Source organism: Hylobates moloch, unplaced genomic scaffold (genome assembly GCF_009828535.3).
Source record: "Hylobates moloch isolate HMO894 unplaced genomic scaffold, HMol_V3 SCAFFOLD_20, whole genome shotgun sequence".
Taxonomy (NCBI): domain Eukaryota; kingdom Metazoa; phylum Chordata; class Mammalia; order Primates; family Hylobatidae; genus Hylobates; species Hylobates moloch.
This window is the reverse complement of record NW_026652295.1, coordinates 38,908,547-38,932,084: the sequence shown is the minus strand read 5'-3', so window position 1 is coordinate 38,932,084 and position 23,538 is coordinate 38,908,547. Positions and strand designations below refer to the sequence as shown.

Sequence of the window (23,538 nt, the reverse complement as noted above, 5' to 3'; positions counted from 1 at the left end):
ACGTGTTATATGCAGCAATGGCTCACCTCTGCCACGATGGCACAAAGGAAGCCACAGGCAATATGTAAACAAATAAGCATGGCTGTGTTCTAATAAAATTTTATTTACAAAAACAGGTGACAGGATATATTTGGTCTGTGAGCTACAGTTCACAGCACTACCCAGTATGGTAGCCAATAGCCACATATGGCTAGTGAGCATTTGAAATGTGCTCTGAGGGTAAAATACGCACCAGATTTTGAAGACTTTGTAAACTAAAAAAGTTAGCCATCTCATTAACAATTATATTGATGATATATTGAAATAATATTTTGGATACAGCTAGTTATATAAAATACGTTATCAAAGTTAATTTCATCTGTTTCTTTTTACTTTTTTAAAAAATATGGCCACTAGAAAATTTGAGCCACATTTTTGGCTCACATCATATTTCTACTTCACAGTGATGTTCTCTCCAGATAAAATATAGGGCAAGCCTCTGGCCCTTGAAGGGTCTAAGGTAGGAGATTTACCCTTAAAGAGGCACAATAATGGAATTCAAATATGCATAATAAAGTGTATGATAGGAATAGATTTTTCAATATATTACATATCTTTTAAAAAAAAATAAGCTATTACAAGAGGCCGAGGAGGGCGGATCACCAGGTCAGGAGATCGAGACCATCCTGGCTAACACGGTGAAACCCTGTCTCTACTAAAAATACAAAAAGTCAGCCGGGCATGGTGGCAGGCGCCTGTAGTCCCAGGTACTGGGGTGGCTGAGGCAGGAGAATGGCATGAACCTTGGAGGCAGAGCTTGCAGTGAGCCGAGATTACGCCACTGTACTCCAGCCTGGGCGACAGAGTGAGACTCTGTCTCAAAATAAATAAATAAATAAAAAATAAAGTAAGCTATTTTTTTCTGCATCTGTGCTCCTCAAACTGGGAGCTATGGAGCTCTACTTCCACAAGATATTGGCCAGGCGAGGTGGCTCATGCCTGTAAATCCAACATTTGGTGAGGCTGAAGCAGGAGGATCACTTGAAGCCAGGAGTTCGAGACCAGCCTGGGCAACACAGCAAAATCTGACTCTACAAAAATAAAAATAAAAATAATTAGCCAGGCATGATGGCACATGCCTGTAGTTACTCAGAAGGCCAAGATGGGAGAATTACTTGAGACCAGGAGTTTCAGGCTGTCATGAATTATGATTGTACCACTGCACTCCAGCCTGGGTGACAGAGCAAGAATCTGTCTCTCTCTCTGTCTGTCTCTCTCTCTCTCTCTCTATATATATATATAAAATATATATAGATATATATTATAGATATAGATATATATATAATATATATATCTATATATAATATAGATATAGATATATAAAATATATATATAATATATATAGATAGATATATAAAATATATATAGATATATATAAAATATATATAGATATATATAATATATAGAGATATATATTATATATAGATATATGTAAATATATATAAATATAGAGAGAAATATAGAGAGATATATAAATATATAATATACATCATCTCTCTCTGTGTGTGTGTATATATATATATATATATATAAAACTGTTGCTCATAAAAGGGATGTCTTTATAGTAAAAAGAAATAGGATAATGCAAAATTAAACATTAATTTAGTGTTTCACTGCAGCAGAATTTCTCAATTCTTCTAAACTTGCTCATGCGTGTACAGCTATTGTGAGAGAAAGCAAGAGTAAGCAATGCTTCCCCAACTTACTGGCCTTAGAAGCCATTTTTGCAGAACTCTAATTAATATGTTTAGAAGGCAATTTGAGGGGCTGGGCACAGTGGCTCACACTTGTAATCCCAGAACTTTGGGAGGCCTTGGCGGGTGGATCACCTGAGGTCAGGAGTTTGAGACCAGCCTGGCCAACATGGTGAAACCCCGTCTCTACTAAAAATTCAAAAAATTAGCTGGGCATGGTGGCGTGTGCCTGTAGTCCCAGCTGCTTGGGAGGCTGAGGCAGGAGAATTGCTGGAACCACGGAGGCGGAGGTTGCAGTGAGCCAAGATTGCAGCACTGCACTCCCCGGGAGACAGAGTGAAGCCACAATCAGTGCGCATGATTTTCCAAAAGTCCGACTCAACTAGTTATCATTTGTTCTTTTGCTCTAGCAGTAAAGCCCCAAGAAGCAGTATATCAATAAGGCCACATTTAGTACAACATGGGATAGTGAGGAAACTGTTGAGATTTGGAGGCACAAAGACCTAAGTCAGATTTCTGTTCCTTTCTTTCTTAGATAGTCATCCTTGTAAAAGCACCTACTATATGCCAGGCAGCGCTTTAGGCTTTGGGCATGCAGTGGTGAATGAAAAGAGGTCCCTTCTTCTTGGGGCTTTACGGCTAGAGCAAAAGAACAAATTATAAAGAAGACAAGTAAGTAAAACATAGAGTAAGTTGACAGGGATAAATTTCAAGGAGAAAATACGGAGCAGAGAAGAAGGCTATGCAGTGGGGCAGGGCGGGGATGATCATGGAAGGGCATCTGGGAAGGCCTCTGGGAGAAGGTAACTTGTGAGTAAAGATCCAAAGGAGGCTCTGAGGCCATGAGCAATCCTTGTCTGTGTATAGATAATCCCTTCCTTCTGAAGGGGATCCCTAAAGCCCAAAAGAGCTGATGTATGTGAGGGTCCAGACAGAGGCTAATTGCTTATGAAGGGTTCAGAATTCACTCCTTTGCTTCCCATCACACCTCCTTCTTCACTTCCCACATTCTCAAAGATTCATGAACTATGTGGATTCTCCTTGGTGAAACAGTTCCCCACTGACCTTGGAGTCTCTCAGCACCAACTCTCTTCTTACCTACAACCTCATTCTTAAGGAATGCTGGTTCAATTTAATTTCATGCTAAGCCTAAACCAATTAAGAAGGTAAAATCATGTCTCAAAAAACAGCCATAACATCCTTTCAAACTCAATTATTGGATAAGCCAATGATATGGTATCTCATCCATCCATCCATCCGTCCGTCCGTCCGTCCGTCCATCCATCCATCCATCCATCCATCCATCCATCCATCCAACAGATAGTTATTGAGCAGCTACTGTGTTCCAGGCATTGAGCTAGGTAATTGGGATATAGCAATTAGTAAAACAGGCAAAAGTACCTGCCCTCTTTGGAGCTGACCATACAGGACTGAAACAGGAAACAATAAATAAACATCATAAATAAGTAAACTAAACAGTGTGTTAGAAGGTGATAAAGCTAAGGAAAAGAGAAACAGTAAAACTGCATTAGAGGGATTCATGGAAGAGATTAGGTCTTGCTTGAGCACATGCCACTCTCTGCCACTCCCTAAGGCAGTGAGGGTTAACGTGAGGGAGGAAGCTCTGGGTGAATGCATTAGGAATTTGCCTCCTGACCCTGACCTTGTGTTTCTCCCTTCCAGGCGCTGAGTGACCAGACCATGGAGACCCTGCTTGGTGGCCTGCTAGCGTTTGGCATGGCGTTTGCCGTGGTCGACGCCTGCCCCAAGTACTGTGTCTGCCAGAACCTGTCTGAGTCACTGGGGACTCTGTGCCCCTCCAAGGGGCTGCTCTTTGTACCCCCTGATATTGACCGGCGGACCGTGGAGCTGCGCCTGGGCGGCAACTTCATCATCCACATCAGCCGCCAGGACTTTGCCAACATGACGGGGCTGGTGGACCTGACCCTGTCCAGGAACACCATCAGCCACATCCAGCCCTTTTCCTTTCTGGACCTCGAGAGCCTCCGCTCCCTGCATCTCGACAGCAATCGGCTGCCAAGCCTTGGGGAGGACACCCTCCGGGGCCTGGTCAACCTGCAGCACCTTATCGTGAACAACAACCAGCTGGGCGGCATCGCAGATGAGGCTTTTGAGGACTTCCTGCTGACACTGGAGGACCTGGACCTCTCCTACAACAACCTCCATGGCCTGCCGTGGGACTCCGTGCGACGCATGGTCAACCTCCACCAGCTGAGCCTGGACCACAACCTGCTGGATCACATCGCCGAGGGCACCTTTGCAGACCTGCAGAAACTGGCCCGCCTGGATCTCACCTCCAATCGGCTGCAGAAGCTGCCCCCTGATCCCATCTTTGCCCGCTCCCAGGCTTCGGCTTTGACAGCCACACCCTTTGCCCCACCCTTGTCCTTTAGTTTTGGGGGTAACCCACTTCACTGCAATTGTGAGCTTCTCTGGCTGCGGAGGCTCGAGCGGGACGATGACCTGGAAACCTGTGGCTCCCCGGGGGGCCTCAAGGGTCGCTACTTCTGGCATGTGCGTGAGGAGGAGTTTGTGTGCGAGCCACCTCTCATCACCCAGCACACACACAAGCTGCTGGTTCTGGAGGGCCAGGCGGCCACACTCAAGTGCAAAGCCATTGGGGACCCCAGTCCCCTTATCCACTGGGTAGCCCCTGATGACCGCCTGGTAGGGAACTCCTCAAGGACCGCTGTCTATGACAATGGCACCCTGGACATCTTCATCACCACATCTCAGGACAGTGGTGCCTTCACCTGCATTGCTGCCAATGCCGCCGGAGAGGCCACAGCCACGGTGGAGGTCTCCATCGTCCAGCTGCCACACCTCAGCAACAGCACCAGCCGCACTGCACCCCCCAAGTCCCGCCTCTCAGATATCACTGGCTCCAGCAAGACCAGCCGGGGAGGTGGAGGCAGTGGGGGTGGAGAGCCTCCCAAAAGCCCCCCGGAACGGGCTGTGCTTGTGTCTGAAGTGACCACCACCTCGGCCCTGGTCAAGTGGTCTGTCAGCAAGTCAGCACCCCGGGTGAAGATGTACCAGCTGCAGTACAACTGCTCTGACGATGAGGTGCTGATTTACAGGTGAGCGAGCGGCTGTGGCAAAGGCAGGGAGGGTGTCTGGCTGGGGAAGGAGGAGGGGATGGGGAGGTTTTGGGGCTGCTCCCATCTATACCCCTCTTCCCCAGAGGTGTCTGTGGGGACTCTGGGGCAAACTGTGCCATTCGTGCAGGTAAGAGGAGATAGAAAGAACATCAGCTACAAGGCTAAGGAGAAAAGAATCCACATTGGCAGCCTGAGAGATAAGTGTAGAGAAAGACCACACCTCCCGGCTGGGTGGCTGTGGTGAGTGGTCTTGTGGCTATGAGCTTCTGAATGTTCTGTTCTGAGCCCAGATGGAGGATATACAAGGACAATGAATAGACCTCTGGGCTGAAGGTTCTGCCGCCCCCAAAGAGGCATGCATTTGTCCTTCACCTGGACTCACATGCAGTCATGGTTAAGGCTCTGAGGTCAGAAAGAGTGAGATTCAAATCATGGCTTTTCCACTTGCTCGTCATTTCGTTCTCCTGGTCTGCCTCAGTTTTCTCATCTGCAAGATAAGGATAATTAATACCTGACTTAGTTTGTACACTCACTAAATGCACTTATTCAGTTTTGGTAACTGAATCAAACTGGCTTTAAAAAAAGAGAGAGAGAGAGAGAGAGAGAGAGAGGGAGAGTGTGTTGACTCATGTCATTAACAAGTCAGGAACCTGCCTCAGGTTCAGCTGGATCAAAGGTCCCCTACAAACCTGTATTCTCAGTTTCTTACCTTCCCTAAGTTCTATTTTTCTCTGGGTTGGCTTCACTGTCAGGCAGTCTCTTTCCTCTGGGAGACCTCTGCTGGGTCCTCTAAGCAGCCCTAGAGCCTACTCAGAGCCCTAGAGGAAGAAGAGCTTCCCTTTCCCAATTGAGCGCTGATTGAGTCAGACCACATCCTGTGAGCCCCCTGGGTCTTGCAGGTAGCGTCAGCCCTCTCACCTGTGCTGACCCCCCTGGGCCTTAGTCTCTTCATCTAGAAGTGAAGACAATGATATTGACCTTGAAAAGTTCTCTGAAAATCAAGGGTCATTTCCTAGGTCTAGTAGAAAGGGAGGGTAAACGTGGAAAGCTGCAATAGAATCACATAAGTCATTCAGAGGGAAGAAGGTCACAGAGTGACAGAAGCCAGGGGCTGAAATGCTGACCACAGATGAGTTCCCTTATATGAAACATGAAGGACATGGCCTAAAACCTTACTGCTCAAGGAATGTATGGTGTCCTTTGAAATTCTGTGTGTTTTATTTTATGCATGTAAAATGATTGTTTGGAGACGGGATCCCATGAGTTTCATCACACAGCCAAAGGGCCCATGGTGCAAGAGAGATCAAAAATACTTGATCCATCCTGGAGGTCTCCTCCAGCTCTGACTGTCTGAGTTGATGAGTCTCTGGATTGGAAGCTCTGGGGGAGAAGAGTACATGGGGAAGAATAGAGTCAATGTGACTGAGGGTGGGTGTGTCGTGGAAACCGTAGCGGAGCTGGGGAACTCCTCTTACCTGGCAGCTGCTGGCCTTATCTGGATAGCAGTGTCATGTCTCAGGATGGAGAGAAAGCAGCATTGGAACTTGCCCACATGCATTTCTGCACATATATAGGAATATCTAGATAGGGGCATATAGTCAAACTTAAATATGCATCTATGTATTTTTCTCACGATAAAAGTCATAGTCTTTATTGAAAACTTGGAAAGTAGGGAAAATTATGAAGAAGGAAATAAAAATTACCTGTAATCCCACCATCCAAAGTTAATAAGAGAAATTTGGAAGGTGTCTGAGTTCATTCAAATGGTATTTATAATCAATCTAGAGTATATTCTGTATCTTAATTCTTCCCACTCAACATTACAGCTTGCTTAGTTCCCATGGTATTAAAATATTTTTATTTGGCTGTATTATAATTTATTTAACTAATCTCCTATTATTGGACATTCAGGTGGTTTCTCATTTTTCATTACTAAAAGTAATACAGTGAGGGATATTTTTGCACATAAATATATTTGTGCAACTTCAGTGATTTCCTTAGCATAGTTTTCTAGGAGTTGAATTACTGGTTTATGGATAAATTATAATCTTTATACATTACATATAAATATTTACCCTTTCACCAGTGGAAGTACTCATTTTGATCACACTTTTGCCAATATTGAATATATAATTACTTTCATCTTTGCCAATTTGAGAGGTGAAAATGGCACTTGCTTTAATTTGCATTTCTTTGCTAACTTATGAGGTTGACCTTTTGAAAATAAATATATTTCTTTACTTGTGAATTTATTATATAGTCATGACTTTGATAAAAAGTGTAAAGGCAAAAAGCTACCAGCTCTGCAGTTTGCACAGGGCAATGCAGTTCATGAGGGGGAGAGAAGATGTTGGCTGCCAGAAGGCAACACGCTAGCATTGCCAAAATGGCGCAGCTCACCAGGGATCTCAAAGATACTGGGAGGAGGAGGAGAGGGCTTGGGGTAGGCTCCTGTAATCACTCAGGTGGGAATTAAAATTGCTTTTATTTGGTGATTGAGAACCTGGAGACACTAACTTTCTAAATATAATGTAAATTAAATGGAAGCATCAGAAACCTTGGAATAAAAAAAAATGCAGCTAATGATGGTGACTTCTCAGGGCTGGTTATGCAGATAAGAGGAGATACAGTGTGGAAATCCTCCAAATAGTGGGGGCACATAGTAGTAAACACTCAAGGAATACAGGTTATTATTATCAGTATTAGTAGTAGTACTAGTAGCAGAGTAGTAGCAGTGAGAATAATAGTAGTATAAAATCAGACTAGCATCACATCCACCATCCTGGGGAAGAAAATGGAAGAGGAAGGTTAGATATACAATTCAGTCTTCCCTTTTAGAAGACAAATTTCCAAAATTTTTGAGAAAAAAGTAAGCACTTAGTCTGTAGCCAGATAATGGTAATAGCAATCACTGACCAACATTACTGCCAGGCTACTATGTGTTTGATGCTTAGCTTTTACAGGCAGTATCAGTATCTCATTTAATCCTTCTGGATATATGAAGAAGCATAAAAGACCAAGAGAATTAAAAAATAAAATTCTTCCAAGATCACACAGCAGAAAGAGGCAGGGCTGTGATTTGAACTCCGGCCTCTGGCTTCAGCACCCAGACCCAACCCCTGTGGTCGTGCTGCCCACTGTCCTAAAAGGGATTATGGCTTGAGAGAAATAGGAGACTCTAATAAAGAATCTGGATTTTTAGGAAATGAATTGTCCTCATTAGAAAACATGGACACGAGCAGGCACAGGGCTCTCTGCCCTGCTCATTTTAACAGGAAGGTATACAAAAGAAGGGAGGAGAGGTCTGTATCTGAAGATGAGTATTAAAGAGGAGCACATGCTGTACATAGAAAGCTAAATGCAGCCATAGAGGGCTTTTTAGTCCATGTTTATGTCCAAGAAGAAAAAATGCTGGTTGGGGAAGAGGTTACAATGAGAATAGAGAAGAGGCAAAGATTTGCAACTTGCAACTTGCCTCCATCTTCCCCAGCAAGGAGAAAAGCAGCAGCAGCAACAGCAGCAATAATAGTACACACCTGCATTGATGGATTATTCGTGCTGGTCACTATTCTAAGGGTTCTGTGTGCACTAACTCATTTAGTTCTCACAAAACCTTAGGAGGTAAAAACTATCCTTTCACTTTACATAGAAGAAACTTGCTCAAGGCGTTAAACAGGGGGTAGGTAGCAGAGATGGAATCTGAATGTAAGCAGCCTGTATGTTTGCCCAGAGCCTCAACGTAACAAGACCAATACTATGCAGAGGGATGCCAAAGCCCAACAGGCCTGCATCACGGTGCCGTCTATGAGTTCTGGTCACCAGGCTCTGACGGGCCACATGTAGGTGAGTAAGGACTAAAGGAGCAAGTAGGTGATGTTCTCAAGCCTATGATGGTGATTCGGAGATAGCATGGACAGAGAGAGGCCTAAGACAGGAAAGGGGTGAATATTCTGCTTTTCAGGGAATAAACTCTGTAATGCTTAGCGTGCTAGGCTGGACATGGAGTCCCTGTACAATTCCAGAAAGACTTTCTCAATAGGTAGCTGTGAGCCCTTGGAAAAGAATGCTAACCTAACATGGGTTCACTAAGGGCAAATCCTGCCAAGTCATTGAACCATGTCTTCAGAAGATGCTGTGGACCAGTAGTTCTCAACCTTTTTATCTGCCTCCTTGTCATTCATGAGGGCAGGTGCTTCTCAGGAACATGCCCCCTTGCATAGTGACTCACGGCTGGACCAGCATCTCTGGAGTGACAGGTCCACTTGGAAAAAGTCCTAGGAGTTTCTGCTGGCTGTGAGTCACTACCATAAACAGAGCACGTCACAGTCGTACAGGACATTTGGCGAACTCTCAAGCTGTCTTGGGACAAAAGGGAGAAATGTAAACTGATGAACTGAACTTGTAACTGGTCAAATAACCAGATTGATTAATAAATTGATGTGAATATGCCAGAAAGCCTTTGGCTTCTGCCTCAACATCTGTCCCATTTCTGTACTGCCAGTGTATTTTCTAATTAAGATTGATAACTACACAGAAAATAGGCTTGGCCAATTGTCATGTCGACGAAACTATCAAACAATCGATCATCTGTCTTCATTTTGGTTCAAGGAATCAATTGCAATTGCACAAGTTCAAGGTGAGGAAAATCCGGCTCGACTGAAATTCTGTGTGCCTAGGCTCAGAATTGTAGTTGATCTTGAGGACGTTATGGCCACAATGTGATGGAGTTGGTAAGAGACTCCTGTCATTTTTAGTTGCGCTAATGGAAGTATAGTAGTCAGATCATGAGAGGTTATGGTTATGCTGAGTCATTCTAGCTGGTCAGAGCAGAGCTTTAATATGTTTAATCCGGGATGGCACAGTCTTGGGAGTCATGTTTATAAGCTGCAGTGTATCCAGAGGAGGGCTGATGAGAATGAGGTTCTGGAAGCTCATGTGAAATGGGAGAAGTTTACCTTGGAGACGAGAGGACTTAGAAAAGAAGTCATGGCTCCTTTAACTTATTCGAAGAATTTGTGGGTGGAAAAGAGGAAAAGACATACACACACACACACACACACACACACACACACATACACATACACATGCGTGCATGGAAGTAGGCATTGGCCCGTTACAAAAACTAAATTCCAACAGCAACAGCCTTACACACGTCTCTCATTGCTCTCCATCTGGCTCTGAAATGATTTGGCTTTGTATCTGTCTTCCTCTCGCTAGCATGTGATATTCATGCATGCTCATCTCCAGGTCCTCAGCCCTTGGTAAGTCCTGGTCCAAAATAGCTATAGAGTCAACATTTGGTGAACTGGACAGACTGGAAATAAAGATCAAAGCTGCCCAACAGCAGATTAAAATAAAAGCTGCCACAAAGTAGTGAGCTGCCAATACCAAAAGGGTTCAATAGAACCTGGCTGACTCCATTCCAGGGATACGAAGCAGGCAGCCTGACTTTCAGGCAGGAGTGAAAACATTTAACTTAAATTATCCCAGCTCTCATCGTGTGTGGATCTACTTGAGACTTTCAAAATCCCATGACCAAGATAATATGGCTTCCACTGTTGCTAAATTCACCCACTTTTACTAGTTGGGGGCACTGTGTCAGCTTGCCTCCTGGAGTTAAGGTGCATTTAAGCTCCAGGGCCTGGGGTCAGAGACAAAAATCTTGGCAGAGGCTCAGAGAACCCAGCCAGACCTGGACATAGGCCATTGACAAGTCACCAGTGACCCACCTCGAGGTTTCACAGAAACCCCAAAGAGCTAAAAGCGATGTCTGAAAACATCAGGGTCTAGTCTACATACCAGGAAGGAGGAGCAGAGGCACGGATCACCCCAAATCATGGATAACTCAGACCAGATTTGAATTAGGCTATATAAAACAGTGCCTTGCGCTTTTTTCAGCTAATGAGCTCCGTCATTATTTAACGGTCCCGGCTGCACTCCCAAGCTGCTTGCCCTTCCTGAGTACACACAGCTGAGCCCTGCAGGCAGGTGCTGTGACACACTGGAGACAGACAGTCCACAAGCGGGGCCTGGCCTGTTTCCTGCGTGACTAGGGAGGGCTGACTATCATGTCCCTCAATGCCAGGGCCCACCCTGTCAGGAAGGGGCTGGCACTAATGGTGACAGCAACAAAGGGGAGAGAAGACAATGAGGGGTAGGGGAAGTTTGGGAGAGGGAAGTCAGAAAGGCAGCCTCCCCTGCCACCCTGGAGGGAGCAACAGCTCACCCTAGCTTGGCTTCATCCCTGGGGTGACATGGAAAGTTAAATGCCCTGCATGTCATTATCAGCCCAAGTGACATTCACAAACACTTGTCTCTAAGAGTTGTCAAGAACATCTGTCACCAGGCGTGATGTTGGAATGATCCCCAGGAGAGCCAGGGGAAGAGCAGGCATGCTCCTAAGGCAGTCAGCCGGGATGCAGCCATGCCTTGTGTTGCTTATTATGCTGCCCCTATCCTTGTGTAGAAAGGTGAGGGGCTACTAGGAGAGAGACCCTGAAGATGGAGAGATGACAGCCACCCCAGCCCCCCTCCCACCCTATCTGCAGGCTCCCTTTCCCATGCCATGTTCTTCTGTGATTGTTAGACACACGTCCTGTCCTAGGAGACTGGACCACCCTACTGAGTTTTGCAGGGCTGGGGCAGGGAGCTGCATCTTTTACTGCTGCTCTGTCTCCCATCTGGGGAAAGGACAAGAGGGCAGATTCAGCAAGTTTTCATCCCATCAGAATCTTACCACTCCACACCTCAGTGGGGCTGTGCCCTACCCCATGAAAAGACAGCCATCTCTACTGTGGGGTGGAGAAAAATTTGCTAATGAAATCGACATCTCAGGATCTGGGGCCATGGGGAGAAGCTGGTGGGAACAGGTGTTCTTAAAGGGAGTAGCTGTTAGGGACAGGTGTTCTCTAAAGGGAGTGGGGCATGCCAGGAACAGGACCTGCGAGAGAAGATTCTTTGACTCGGCTGTTTCCCCAGAGGGTCTGGATTCTCCTGGAAGGGTGGGTTGAGTCCCCACCGGCAGAGGAAGAGAATGGTATAGAGGAGGAAATAGGGGTGGACAGGGAGGAAAGGCAACTCCTTGATCAGAGCCCAGATCAAAATGAACCTGCCTTGGTTTTATATTTTCTAATTTTTTTTCACGCTGTTGAAACATGACATCTACAAGAGGGGATGCAAAAGATAATAATGTTAAACCCATTTTATAGATAGTAAAACTAGTCTCAAACAGATTGCGTAGATTTTACAAAGTTATCCAAAGCAAAGACTAAGAAATGTAGTCTTCTACATCCAGCCCTTTCCACTGTGCTATGTACCGGCTGTGGGGCACGTCTCGCTAAGGCCCCAAAGACTTTTTATTAAGGCTGGAGACTTGGGGTGGGGACACCAGGTGTAATTTCTCTTTCTGGGGAAGTATGGAGTAGCCTTCTGGAAGTCCACAGGGATTTTCTCTGTCAGCTTTAGTCGCGACTCAGTCTCACGCTTCTAAGTTCCAGCAATGTTGGGGAAACAGGGGTGCCAGTGAGAAGCTTGGTTCCACTCTACCACCTGGGATCATCCAGGTAATCAATGGCAAGATGAGGATTTCTGGTTTACATGTCACCAGGTAAGCCACTGTGAAGTGACAAAGTTGCTAGAGGCATCACAGAAAAAGATGACTCTGGAGTCAGAAGTCCAGGGTGGTGATTAGGATGAACAGAAAACTCAACTAGTATGACTTAAACTCATAAGGGTTTATAATACCTCATGTAAAAGAAGACCAGTGGAAGGGAATTTAGGACTGGTTTTCTGGGTAGCAGGGTCATCAGGAGCCCAGTTCCTTCTGTCTTTCTGTCCTACCATCCTCAGCACACAGTTTCTGTCCTTAAGGTCACTTAATAGCACAAAATGGTTGCTGGAGCACCAGTGATCCCATCTCCCTTTTATGCAATAGGAAAGATGGAAACAAGAAGGGCAAGAAAGCAAAGTGGGGAGTTTCTCAGAATCCCCATCCAATCACTTCTCCTGGCATTTCACTGGGCACACATTTCTGCAAAGGAAGCTAGGAAATGTAGGGTTATTTTTTCCAAGTTAGGCACAATACACCCTCAGTGATGCAGAGAAGATAGGAAGGCAGGTAGCACATCCGCACAACTCCATCATTTACTAGCCCTGGGACAATGGGAAAATCACTTTACTGCTCTCCATCTTTATTTTCTCATATGTAAAATGAGAACAGAGATTCCTTTCTGCATGTTTCATAGGATTGTGGTGAGGACTGAATGAGCTCATGTATTTGAAGGAGCGTTCTTCATAGTTAACAGTGGCGTACTGGCTACCTGAGAGCACTTATGATTACTAGGAGCCTGCCCACTTTTTCTTCTTGGTCCTCTCTTCTAGTCCCTGTTCCCCAGCTTGCCTCTTCCATTTTTCAAAACCAACAGAACTGTAAACTTGGAAAGTGATCTGATGAGGCTTTAAGGGATCAAGGTATAAGGTATAACCCCTTTCAGAAATATTTTCACTTCCATTGGGAGCTCTGAAAGACCCAAAGGAGTGAATCCCTGATGGTGGAGTTTGAAAACCCACAGGAGGTTTGTGCATAGGGGAGATGTTTTTCAGGGCACATTCTAAGAGCATCTCAAATCATATTCCTATCCCCACATCCTGCCTCTTTTGCTGTCCTCAAGAAGGTGACACCACTGGGATTCAAAAAGCTTCAGAGCATCTGTTCAGAGGTGACTAATTTCTCTACATGTTATTCCCTTCTCAATCTCCAAAAGCTGTGGCTGGAGAGAGCTCCAAAGATAAAAAGTAATTAGCAAGAGTAAAGAGATTACAGTATCCTGTCTCCCTCTCTTCTGAAATGAAGCTTCTTCCCCCTCCAGTAAGAGGTAACAAGAGAACCAGTCCAATTAATTGTGCATACGTTTGGTTAGTTTGGAGATGGGAGTGAGGATATTGTTTATTCTATACCAGGAAAACACCAGAAAGGGCTTACAGAGGGACGGGGTTAGGCCTGGAGGAGTGCCTGGGACTTGTGGACAATGCTGTAGTGGTGGCCATCTAAACAACACCAAACACTTATCTCACAACTGAACTTTCCCAGGCGTGTTCATATTCACAGAACCCAGCTCCATTCAGCCTCTTCAACAGCCCAGGTCAGACCAGGAGTGGGGAAGGTGTGGAACTCGGGCATTCTGACCCCGAGTCCAGGGCTTCCTCCCACCCATGTTTCCCAACCCTGACTGTGTTTTGGAACCCCTTGAGTAGTGGCATCCCCCCACCAAAAAAGGGATTCTGAGTCAGCTTGGGTTGGTGCCTGGATATTCTCGTTTTTAAGGCTCTCCCAGTGATTCTGACATGCATTCAGTATCATGCCCAGTGAAATCAGGGGTTTGGACAGCACTGGTAGACAGAGTTTCTGTAAATCCACAGCTAGGGGATTGGTCTCCAAACTGCTAGTGAGGGAAGAAGCCAGAAGGCCTGGGTTCAATCCCAGCTCTACCATGCACTACTCATCTCTTTGAGATTTGCTTCATCTAACATTGGAAGAAAAAATCTTTTCTCTATGGGGTTATCTCCAAAGAGATAACATATGTGGAATCACTTTGGAAACAAAACACCATGTGCATTTCAGCTGCTTGAGCCATTTTTTTTCACCCCTCAGCTGAGTCTGAGTGATTACTATAAGAAAGATCAGGGGCTCCAGACATGGGCTCTTGAGATCTCCCTTCTCTTTACTTGTCTGAACCTCAGGCTCCTCACCTGCTAAATGGGGATAACAATAACTCACCAGGTTGTTGTAACATTGGAAAGAGATGACAAAGCATGAAAGAAGAACATCTTCATAAAGTGTGAAGTGCTTCTAGTAGCAGAAATCTGACTTTTCCAAATTTGGGGGTTATTTCCATCATTCTGAAAACCAAAAATAAAATTCTAAGGCCTACCAACCAATTGAATGAACCCCTCCATTCAGTCAAGAGCATTCCAAAGTTAACCTGAAAAAACTTGGCCATAATAGGAATGAGGAGCCACACGTGCCTCATTATACCCTCCTCTCTTTTGGGATTACTGACAGAACAGACTCTTTAAGTATGATAAGAAACATTTACAGTCTATTTTCTCTGAATCATGCTACCTGGAGGCTTCATCTGCATGATAAAACCTTGGTCTCCACAACCCTTTATTGTTACCCAGAGCTCCTTTCTATTGATAATAACTCAGCCAATTGCCAATCAGAACATCTTTAAATCTACCTATGACCTCAAAGCGACCCACCTCTTGTCTTTCCAGTTTGAACTGATGTACATCTTACATGTATTGATTGATGTATTATGTCTCCCTCAAATGTATAAAAGCAAACTGCACCCAGGCTACCTTGGGCACGTGTCCCTAGGACCTCCTGAGGCTGCGTCATGGGCACGTCCTTAACCTTGGCAAAATAAACTTTCTAAATGGATTAAGACCTGTCAGATACTTTTGTGAGCTCACAATTCTGTCAAAGCATTCCAGAAGGAGGTAGTTCAGAGCTGGTATGGGAGCTCCATGGAGTCAGGGACTGAGGCAGGTCAGTTGCGTTATTCTTAATGTGTGGCTCACTGCTCTTGCTCTTGCTCACATTCTCTACCTGGGGACTTTCTCTAGTGTGGCCTATCCACAGAGGAGTTGCCAACACTGGGATCAGCCCTCAGCCTTTAACAGAGTTTGGAGGATTAATATCCCAGCTTCCTCAGTCTCAGAGAAAGGCGGATACATGGTCTATGCTCGCTCCCAGGGGCTCCCAGTAGGGGTGGGCCCCAATTGCCCACAGTGGTAACTTGCTTAGCAAAATGCCCTGTGTTGACTTCCTTCCACACTTCCTTACCACAGCTTCCTGAGCCCACCTCCCAAATAAACTACTCGTACTCAAATCCTTGTCTCAGGGTCTGCATCTGGGAAACCCAAACTAAGACAGGCACCAACCCCTTTAAAGAATCCCACCCACTGACTTTTGCTGCTAGCTTATTGTATTTCCTCCAGTGCACATTGGAGGCTGAGGAAGGCAATTGTCTGTTCGTGCATGTTGCTCCCCATTAGATAAAATAACGTTCTGCCGGGAAGTTAGAAGTGGGGAATGGATGTTGGGGAGGCGTATGATGGCCACAGAGCTGCATGGGCGAAAGCATCGCTGCTGTGAGCATTTCTTGGCACCTGCCCACACAGTCCCAGCAACCAGTAGCCAGTTTATGGCTGAGGCCAGCCTGGTGGGGAAGCTGATGGGGCTGCTTTCCTGCCTCTCTGTGAGTGTTCTTTTCTCATCTCTGGAGACACAGAGCAAAGCAAAGAGGGAAGCTTACTTCTTGCCAGTTAGGCCTATGGTCTGGCATGAATGTGTGTGATGGGAGTGGGCACCCTGTGGGTGACAGAAGGGATCACAACAAGAAGTCAAATTAATGTCCACCATCTTCAGGGTCTCAGAGGTGGGGCAGGAAGAATGGCACAAAACCACAGGATGTGATGGGCCACCCCGGGCTGAATGCAGGGCCATGCAGCTATGCACTGTAGATGAACGAGCTCGTTAACTCTTTACAAAAGAGAGCTATTTCCAGCAGGGGTGGGCTCCAAAGGTAGGCTCCGCTGTGCTCTGTGGCTGTGGGGCTGATGCTGTGGTTGAGAGTGCTGATGAACTCTGATTGCATCGTAAAGGAGGTGAGCAGCAGGAAATGAAGCGTGGAAGAGATCTGTTAAACACCAAACCTTTGCACTAGGTCATTAGTCAGTGACGGTACTAAGTAAAGGAGCTTCTCAGTTTAGCAATTAGCCCCCCAAAAGGTTAAAACATAAATGAATTGCTTGGTGCAATTAGTCCACTTGGGCTTTTCCATGAGCTAACTGCCTGGCTTGAGAGGAACATATTCTGGGGGGCGATGAGAGCAGGTAGAGTGGAGTGTAAGCTGTGTCCTGGGGTAAGGTAGGATTTGGAAGGAAGGAGGCTGTGCGGGGTCAGTGGGGGTGGTAGCTGTTTTGGGTGAAAACAATGAAGACAGAGACAGAGGCAGGAAGGATCAGGCCCAGTCAAAGGCCTATGAAGGCCCCTGGTGTATCCATCAGCTGCTGCCACAACCATGTTGCATAACAAAGAACCTCAAACTCTAGGTGGCTTACAACCAAGAATATTGAATTTCCTTAGTCATAGCTCCTCAGGTTGGCTGGAGTTGAACTGGTCTGGCCCGGGCTGGGCTGGGCAGGACTGCACTTGGCTTCAGGCTCCAGTTCTGATTTCAATCTTCTCTGTGTATCTCATCCTGGAGCCCCAGGAGAGGGGTAGTGGTTCTCCAGGTATGTTCTTTTCATGGTGATAGCAGAAATGCGGGAAGGCAAGCCCAGCTGCAGAAACGAATGTCAAGCTTCTGTTGGTATCACACCTGCAAAATCCCACTGGCCACAGCAAGTTACATGGCCAAGCTCAAAGGCAAGGTGCAGGGAATTAACTGCACTCAGCATCAAGCCATGAAATGCTGTGGAGGTGCTGCTGTATCACAGGCTGGTAAAGAAACAGGACCAATAACTTGCAACACTTGACTTTCCTGGCAGAAAGCCCCTCTAGAGGGCAGTGGTTCTCAAACCTGAGCAAGCATGAGAAACACCTGGCAGGCTTGTGAACACACAAGTGCAAGACCCTGCCCCTTGAGTTTGTAATTCAGTAGGTACCGAGTGGAGCCTGAGAATTTGCACTTCCAATACATTCTCTCCGGGATGCTGATGCTGCTGGTCTGGGGACTTTACTTTGAGCATCACTGGTCTAGGAAAACGATAGGAATGCAGAGGTTGGAAGAGGGCAGAGTATGGATGGCCCTGAATGTCACACACAGTAGCTATGTTTCTGAGCCCTTACTGCACTCCAGGTACTGTTCTAAAGCTGTTCTGCATGTTTTCTTATTTGGATTCATGCTAACCCTACGAGGTATGATCCATGATTGCCACTTGACAGATGAGGACTCTGAGCCATAGGGAGGTGGCGTGACTTGCAAGGTCTCACAGCTTGGAGGCAGTGGAGCTTGAGCTTGGAGCCAGTGCTATCCTGACTTTGGGCTTCCTCCTGTTGCTGATGAGAAGCCAGGGTCTAGTTCTGAGGGGAAGAATGATCTGGGTGAGGAAAACTCTGTATTTGGAACCAGATATTCATTTATTCAATCAATAAATATTTATTGTCTGGTCAAGACCTCAGGATTGGGAAAAGACAGGCACAGCTCTTGCCTAGGAAAGTGATAGGAAGGCAGAGGTTGGAAGAGGGAAAAGTATGGGTGGCCTTGAATATCAAGGAGCTTACATTCTTATCGGGGGGAGAGACGAAAAGTTCAAAAATGTACACAAGGAAGAAAAATAAGCAGAGACCGAGATCAGAGGCCTACAGCTTTATATGGGTGGTCAGGAATCGCCTCTGTAAGGAGTGATGTTGGAGTGGAGACCTGAATGGAGTGAGAGAGTCAGACAGGTGAAACAGCACATGCAGAGGCCCTGGGGAGGGATGCATTCATCCTGCTGGAGAAGTGGCAAAGACTCCAGTGCCTCTGGAGGAAGAGTGGCAGCGAATGAGTGAGAGGACTGGACAGGGCTGGATTACATAGGCCCTTGCTGGCCATGATGAGGCCTTGGATTTTATCCTGAATAAGATGGAAACCTCTGGGGCTGGGGCTGGGGAGATTTGAAAGCAGGAGACTGGCATGATGTGATTAAGAAAGAAGATTCTGCTGCTGGCTGGAGAATATACCACAGCAGGCAGGGATAGCATCAAGGAGATCAGTTACGGGATGGTTGCAGAGTTTTAGCTGTATCTTGAGACCCTGTTGCTCCTGAATGTTCACATCCATAAAAGGAGAGAAGGACCCCTTCTTTCTCTCCCACTTGGGGCACGAGGAGATTAGGGTGTGGGCCTGTGAGTGAGCAGGAAGTACTTAGGTAGGGAACAAAGCAGCATGTTGTCATGATTTTTCTGGCAGAATCCTTGGGCCTATGTCTGCCCAGCCTGGAAACCTCACTGAGGCCCAACTCGTAGCTGTGAGTGGAGAGGAGTTTTGGATCTCGCCCTGTAGAGCAGAGCATCCCACGCCATCACTGACCCAGCTCCTCTGTCAGCATCCCCCACCCCCTCTACCCCACAACCTTGTACTCTGATAGGGAGTAGTTATTTATATTCTTGCTTAATTAGCTCATTAGGTGTGTGCCGCGGCATTTCTGACAATAAATCACCTACTCTAGTGGCTCATAAGTGCATTTTTGGCTGGTGCCTGGCCCTGGCAATGAAGGTGGCAGTTGTCGTATATGAATGTGGCCCTTGGTCAGGGGCTCAGTGACCTGTGCTCTGACCCCCAAGGTGTGCGTGGACAGGTCGGGAGGCTGCCGAGGCACTGAGCATGGACACAGGATCTTGGAAGCTGAGATGGTGGCAGCAGCGGCAGCCGGCACTGAACACCAGAAAGATATTTTTACCACCCGTCAAAATGCCACCGCGTGTGAGCCAGTGCCAAGGGCTGCTTCCCAAGGCTGCTTTGCTCTCCTCCCTCAAGCTTTGATTGTTGCTAGGAAAAAGGTCTGAGTGGAACAGGGAGGCTTTGAAGATTCCTGGGTTGGCTTGGCTGGTGCTCAGCAGTCTCTTCTCTCAGGGGCAGGGGGCTAGAAGGAAGCTTCTGTCCTGCAGCAAAAGGGAATGGGTGGGGGGCTGCTTCTCCCAGGCCAGGAAAGCAGGAGCGCCTGGGTTTAGACCCAAGCCCTATTCTTCCCCACCCTGACTAGAACAGGCCTAAGAACAGAACCCTGTTTAAAAATGCTTCCTTCACAGTTCAGAGGGCTGGGAATTCCACCATTAAAGATGGGTTTCTTTGCACGTTTAATGGGCAGAAATCTGGGAGATGGCGAAGTGAGTTTTTTCCTGGGACTGGCAAACAGTGGATGCTGACCCGAGGGAGGGCACAGTGGATGCCCTAGCAGGAGAAGGAGGAAGGGGGTCAGGAGGGGTCATGAGGTGACCTCAAAGCTCAGTTCTCCTGCGTGGACCTATTGCCAAGGGCTTGGGAGAGTCAGGGAGAGGAAAGGCAGAGCCAAAGTCCCCGGGACCAGTCCAGTTGCTTTTTTATTGCAACTCTCTTGGACTTGGTTCTTCTCTCTTTAAAATGGGCCTCATGCTTGCTACTCTCAAACCAAAAAAAGTCCAGAGTAAGAAAAGGTCAGTTCAAGCTCATCCAGGCCAACGCTCTCCTTTCTGTGAATCCTTGTGGTGCCCACCACTCCTCCCACCTACCACCCCTCATTCCCGCCACCCCCTTGGGATGTTGGCTGGCCTCATGCAGGAATAAATTCCAGAGACAAGAAAGCCCCCACCACTGTTGGGTGCCATTGGCTAAAAAGTTACACCTCACTGGCCAGGGATGGTGGCTCATGCCTGTAATCCCAGCACTTTGGGAGGCTGAGGCAGGCAGATCACTTGAAGTCAGGAGTTCGAGACCAGCCTGGCCAACATGGTGAAATCCCATCTCTACTAAACATACAAAAATTAGCAGGGTGTGCTGGCACATGCCTGTAATCCCAGCTACTGGGGAGGCTGAGGCAGGAAAATTGCTTGAAGCCGGGAGGCGGAGGTTGCAGTGAGCCGAGATCGCGCCATTGCACTCCAGCCTGGGCGAAGAAGTGAGACTCCATCTCAAAACAAACAAACAAACAAACAAACAAAAGTTACACCTCATTGCAGGCCCTCAAATCTATCTCCCTCTACCACCAACCTTCAGATTCTGCCTTTATCCTTATTAGGCATAAAACTAACTCTTTTTCTGTAATATGTCCAGTTAATTTTTAACATAATTCTCATAGTTTCACCCAAGGCTATTTGTTCAGATTCAACATCCTACCTCCCTGCCTTCCTCCATCCTTGCCTTTACCTTTAGTCATTCAAGAGGTGTTTAAGTTTACAACTCAAGTCTGGGCCACACATGGGAAGGGCAGCTACAAACAAGGCATTTCTGCCCTCCTGCAACTCGTATTTCCCAGGTAGACAAACGTTAAACAACTATTCTGGGAGGTGTTCACCGATTCAGTAGCTACAGCTGTGATAAATGCTGTGCAAATATATGCTAGAGCAGGTCCTGGGGAACTGACCTAGCCTGGGGAAGCCCTGGAAGGCTTCCTGGAAGAGGTGATCCAGAAGGTCAAGTAAGAACTCAGGCCGGGTGCAGTGGCTCACGACTGTAATCCCAGCACTTTGGGAGGTCGAGGCGGGTGGATCACCTGAGGTCAGGAGTTCAAGACCAGCCTGGCCAACATGGTGAAACCTCATCTCTACTAAAAATACAAAAATTAGCTGGGCACGGTGGTGCGTGCCTGTAATTCCAGCTACTTGGGAGGCTGAGGCAGGAGAGTCATGTGAACCCGGGAGGTGGAAGTTGCAGCGAGCTGGGATTGCGCCATTGCACTCCAGCCTAGGCGACAAAGCAAGACTCCGTCTCAAAAAAAAAAAAAAAAAAACAAGTAAAAGTAGAAGCTCAATCAGTGAGGAGGCACAGGAGGCATTGCGGGGAAAGACTGGCATGTTTGTCTGTCTCTGGAGCAGAAAGTTGCCTGGGGTGGGTCTCTGGTCCCTTGCCTCAGATGTGTGCAGGGTTTGTGATGTCTCTCTGCAGGTGTGGGGTCCGGCAGTGGGCAGTACACTGAATATGGCCTGTCCGGACCAAAGTGGGCTGAAGAAGCTCCTCTGAAGCTGAGAGTGCCCCACATTTGAAGGCAGCCTCAGCTCTCCCTAGTCTCCTGTGGTGCCAACTCCCACACAGAGTACCCCAACAAAGCCACTCCCCTCACATTGTCCGGAACCATCTTGCTGCCTCCTCTCTAGGCTCTTCCCAAAACAGAGTGGCCCAGGGCCGTCCGTGTTCAGCTTCGTGGTCATGTGGGTTTATAACTGAAGTCATCCTTTGGGTGTCACAGTGACCCCCCCTGGGGGGGGGCCAAGCTTCTCACTCAAGCCTTTTTATTGATTTTCAATCTTCAATAAAACATTAACAAATTTTGCGTGTCCGATTTTATATGTTTTTATGTTTCCAGTCATTTCATTTCTTTGATTGGAAATAAATGGGTTATAAGTCACAAAGCCAATGGATGGAATTAGGTCAAAAGTGCTAAGTAAATGCAGGTGGTTTCTCCTCCAATAAAGATAAGGATAATAAGAGCCAACCTTTCTGAGAAATTATTCCATGCCAGGTCCTGTTCTATGTGGTTTATGTTTATTAGCTCATTTAATTATTTCAACATCCTGACAAAAAGAGCTGGTATTACCTTGATTTTATGGGGGGTGTTGGGGGGGGCTCGGAACTGAGGCATGGCCTGGTGAAGAAGCCTGCCCGAGGTGTCCCAGCTGGAATTTGAAGCCTAGCAGACTGGCTCCAGGGTCTGCAGCGTCCTGAGGCCTCAATAGTGCGCAGCTAGCTTCTGAGTGTCCACGGTGTGGGCCCCACTGCACCGGGCACCTTTATAGCCCCCCGGGAGGCAGCGTTATGACTCTTTCCCAGGTTAGGAATCGCAGGGAGAAGAGAGGGTATGTAAGCTGCCCGAGGCCTCCCAGCTAGGAGTTGGCAGGGCCAGATTCAAACCCAGGCCTGTTGTGCTCCAAAGAGCTCCTGACTGTTCCTCTTCCTCCCAGGACATGAGTTAGGATGGAGGGGGGTGAGATGAGCGTCTTGGAGTCACAGGTAATGTCTTCAAAATAGAGGCCAGCAAGCCCATTTCCTTCAACCCTATCCCCTTCCCGGTCGCCCAATCTACTAACAACCCCAGAACCATCAGCCCACTGGCACTCAGAACCACCATGAGGAAACAGGGGAGACTGAACCAGACGCACCCACCCCACCCACCTGCACATAAGGAGGAACAAGAGGAAACAGGCGCGTGCTTCAGGAGGGGAGGGCTCTCAGCTAGACAAGTGGGAGAACTTCCGGCAGTGCTGGTGATGTCTGACAAAGCCATGGCTGCTTTGAAGGCAGAAGGGAGCCTCAGCTGCTTCAAGGGCCTGGGAGATTCCATCTGAGGCAGGCAGGCTGATGCATGCCTTCCGCCCCTTCTCCACGCTGGGAAGATGATGGCCATGTCCTGGAGTGTTCTAATTTATAACTTGCCACTTGAACCATGGCTGCTCTGCCTCCCACTGCTGCCTCTTCCCAGACTGAAAGGAAACTGGGTCGTGGTTCAGCCCTAGAGACAGCACAGGCTTGGGGAAGAGAGAGATTTATGGCTCCGTGTCTGCCCTACATGAGCCATCATCCCCCCAGAGCTACTGCAGCCACTGCCTCCCCGGCCCAGCCAGGCCCAGGCCCAGTGCTGAGTGGCAGGCAGGCTTGTGTAGCTGGAGGACGACACTGTGAATCTCGGACAGTCACAGGATTCCCTGGTGTGGGGACATACAGCAGAGGGAACAGCAGATAGATCACAGCTGGGCTGTTGACCTTGAGTCTTAAGCAAAGTGGAGAGTAAGAGGTCATATTTATCCCATCAGAGCCGCAGGAGCCATGAAATATCAGAGTATGAATAAAGGCAGCGGTAAATCACTCACCACTCTTGCAAATATGGCTGATCTGTCTTCCAGTCCCAACACCCAGTGGGTGGCATGGGGTCAGTGTGCACGGAGATGGAGAAAAAGAAGAGATAGGGCTCCAGAGACCCCGAACGGTGCTCTCTGGAATACG

At 47.2% G+C, this 23,538-nt stretch overlaps 1 protein-coding gene across 1 annotated transcript in view; it reads left to right on the top strand.

Annotated features, from left to right (window-relative positions):
• LRFN2 (leucine rich repeat and fibronectin type III domain containing 2) overlaps positions 1–23,538 on the top strand; it is a 188,521-nt gene that overhangs the window by 147,738 nt on the left and 17,245 nt on the right. Inside the window, exon 2 of the mRNA XM_032140437.2 lies at positions 3,417–4,834. Within this exon, the coding sequence (XP_031996328.1) occupies positions 3,435–4,834 (1,400 nt within the window). The 5' untranslated portion in view covers positions 3,417–3,434. The remainder of the gene's footprint in view (positions 1–3,416; positions 4,835–23,538) is intronic.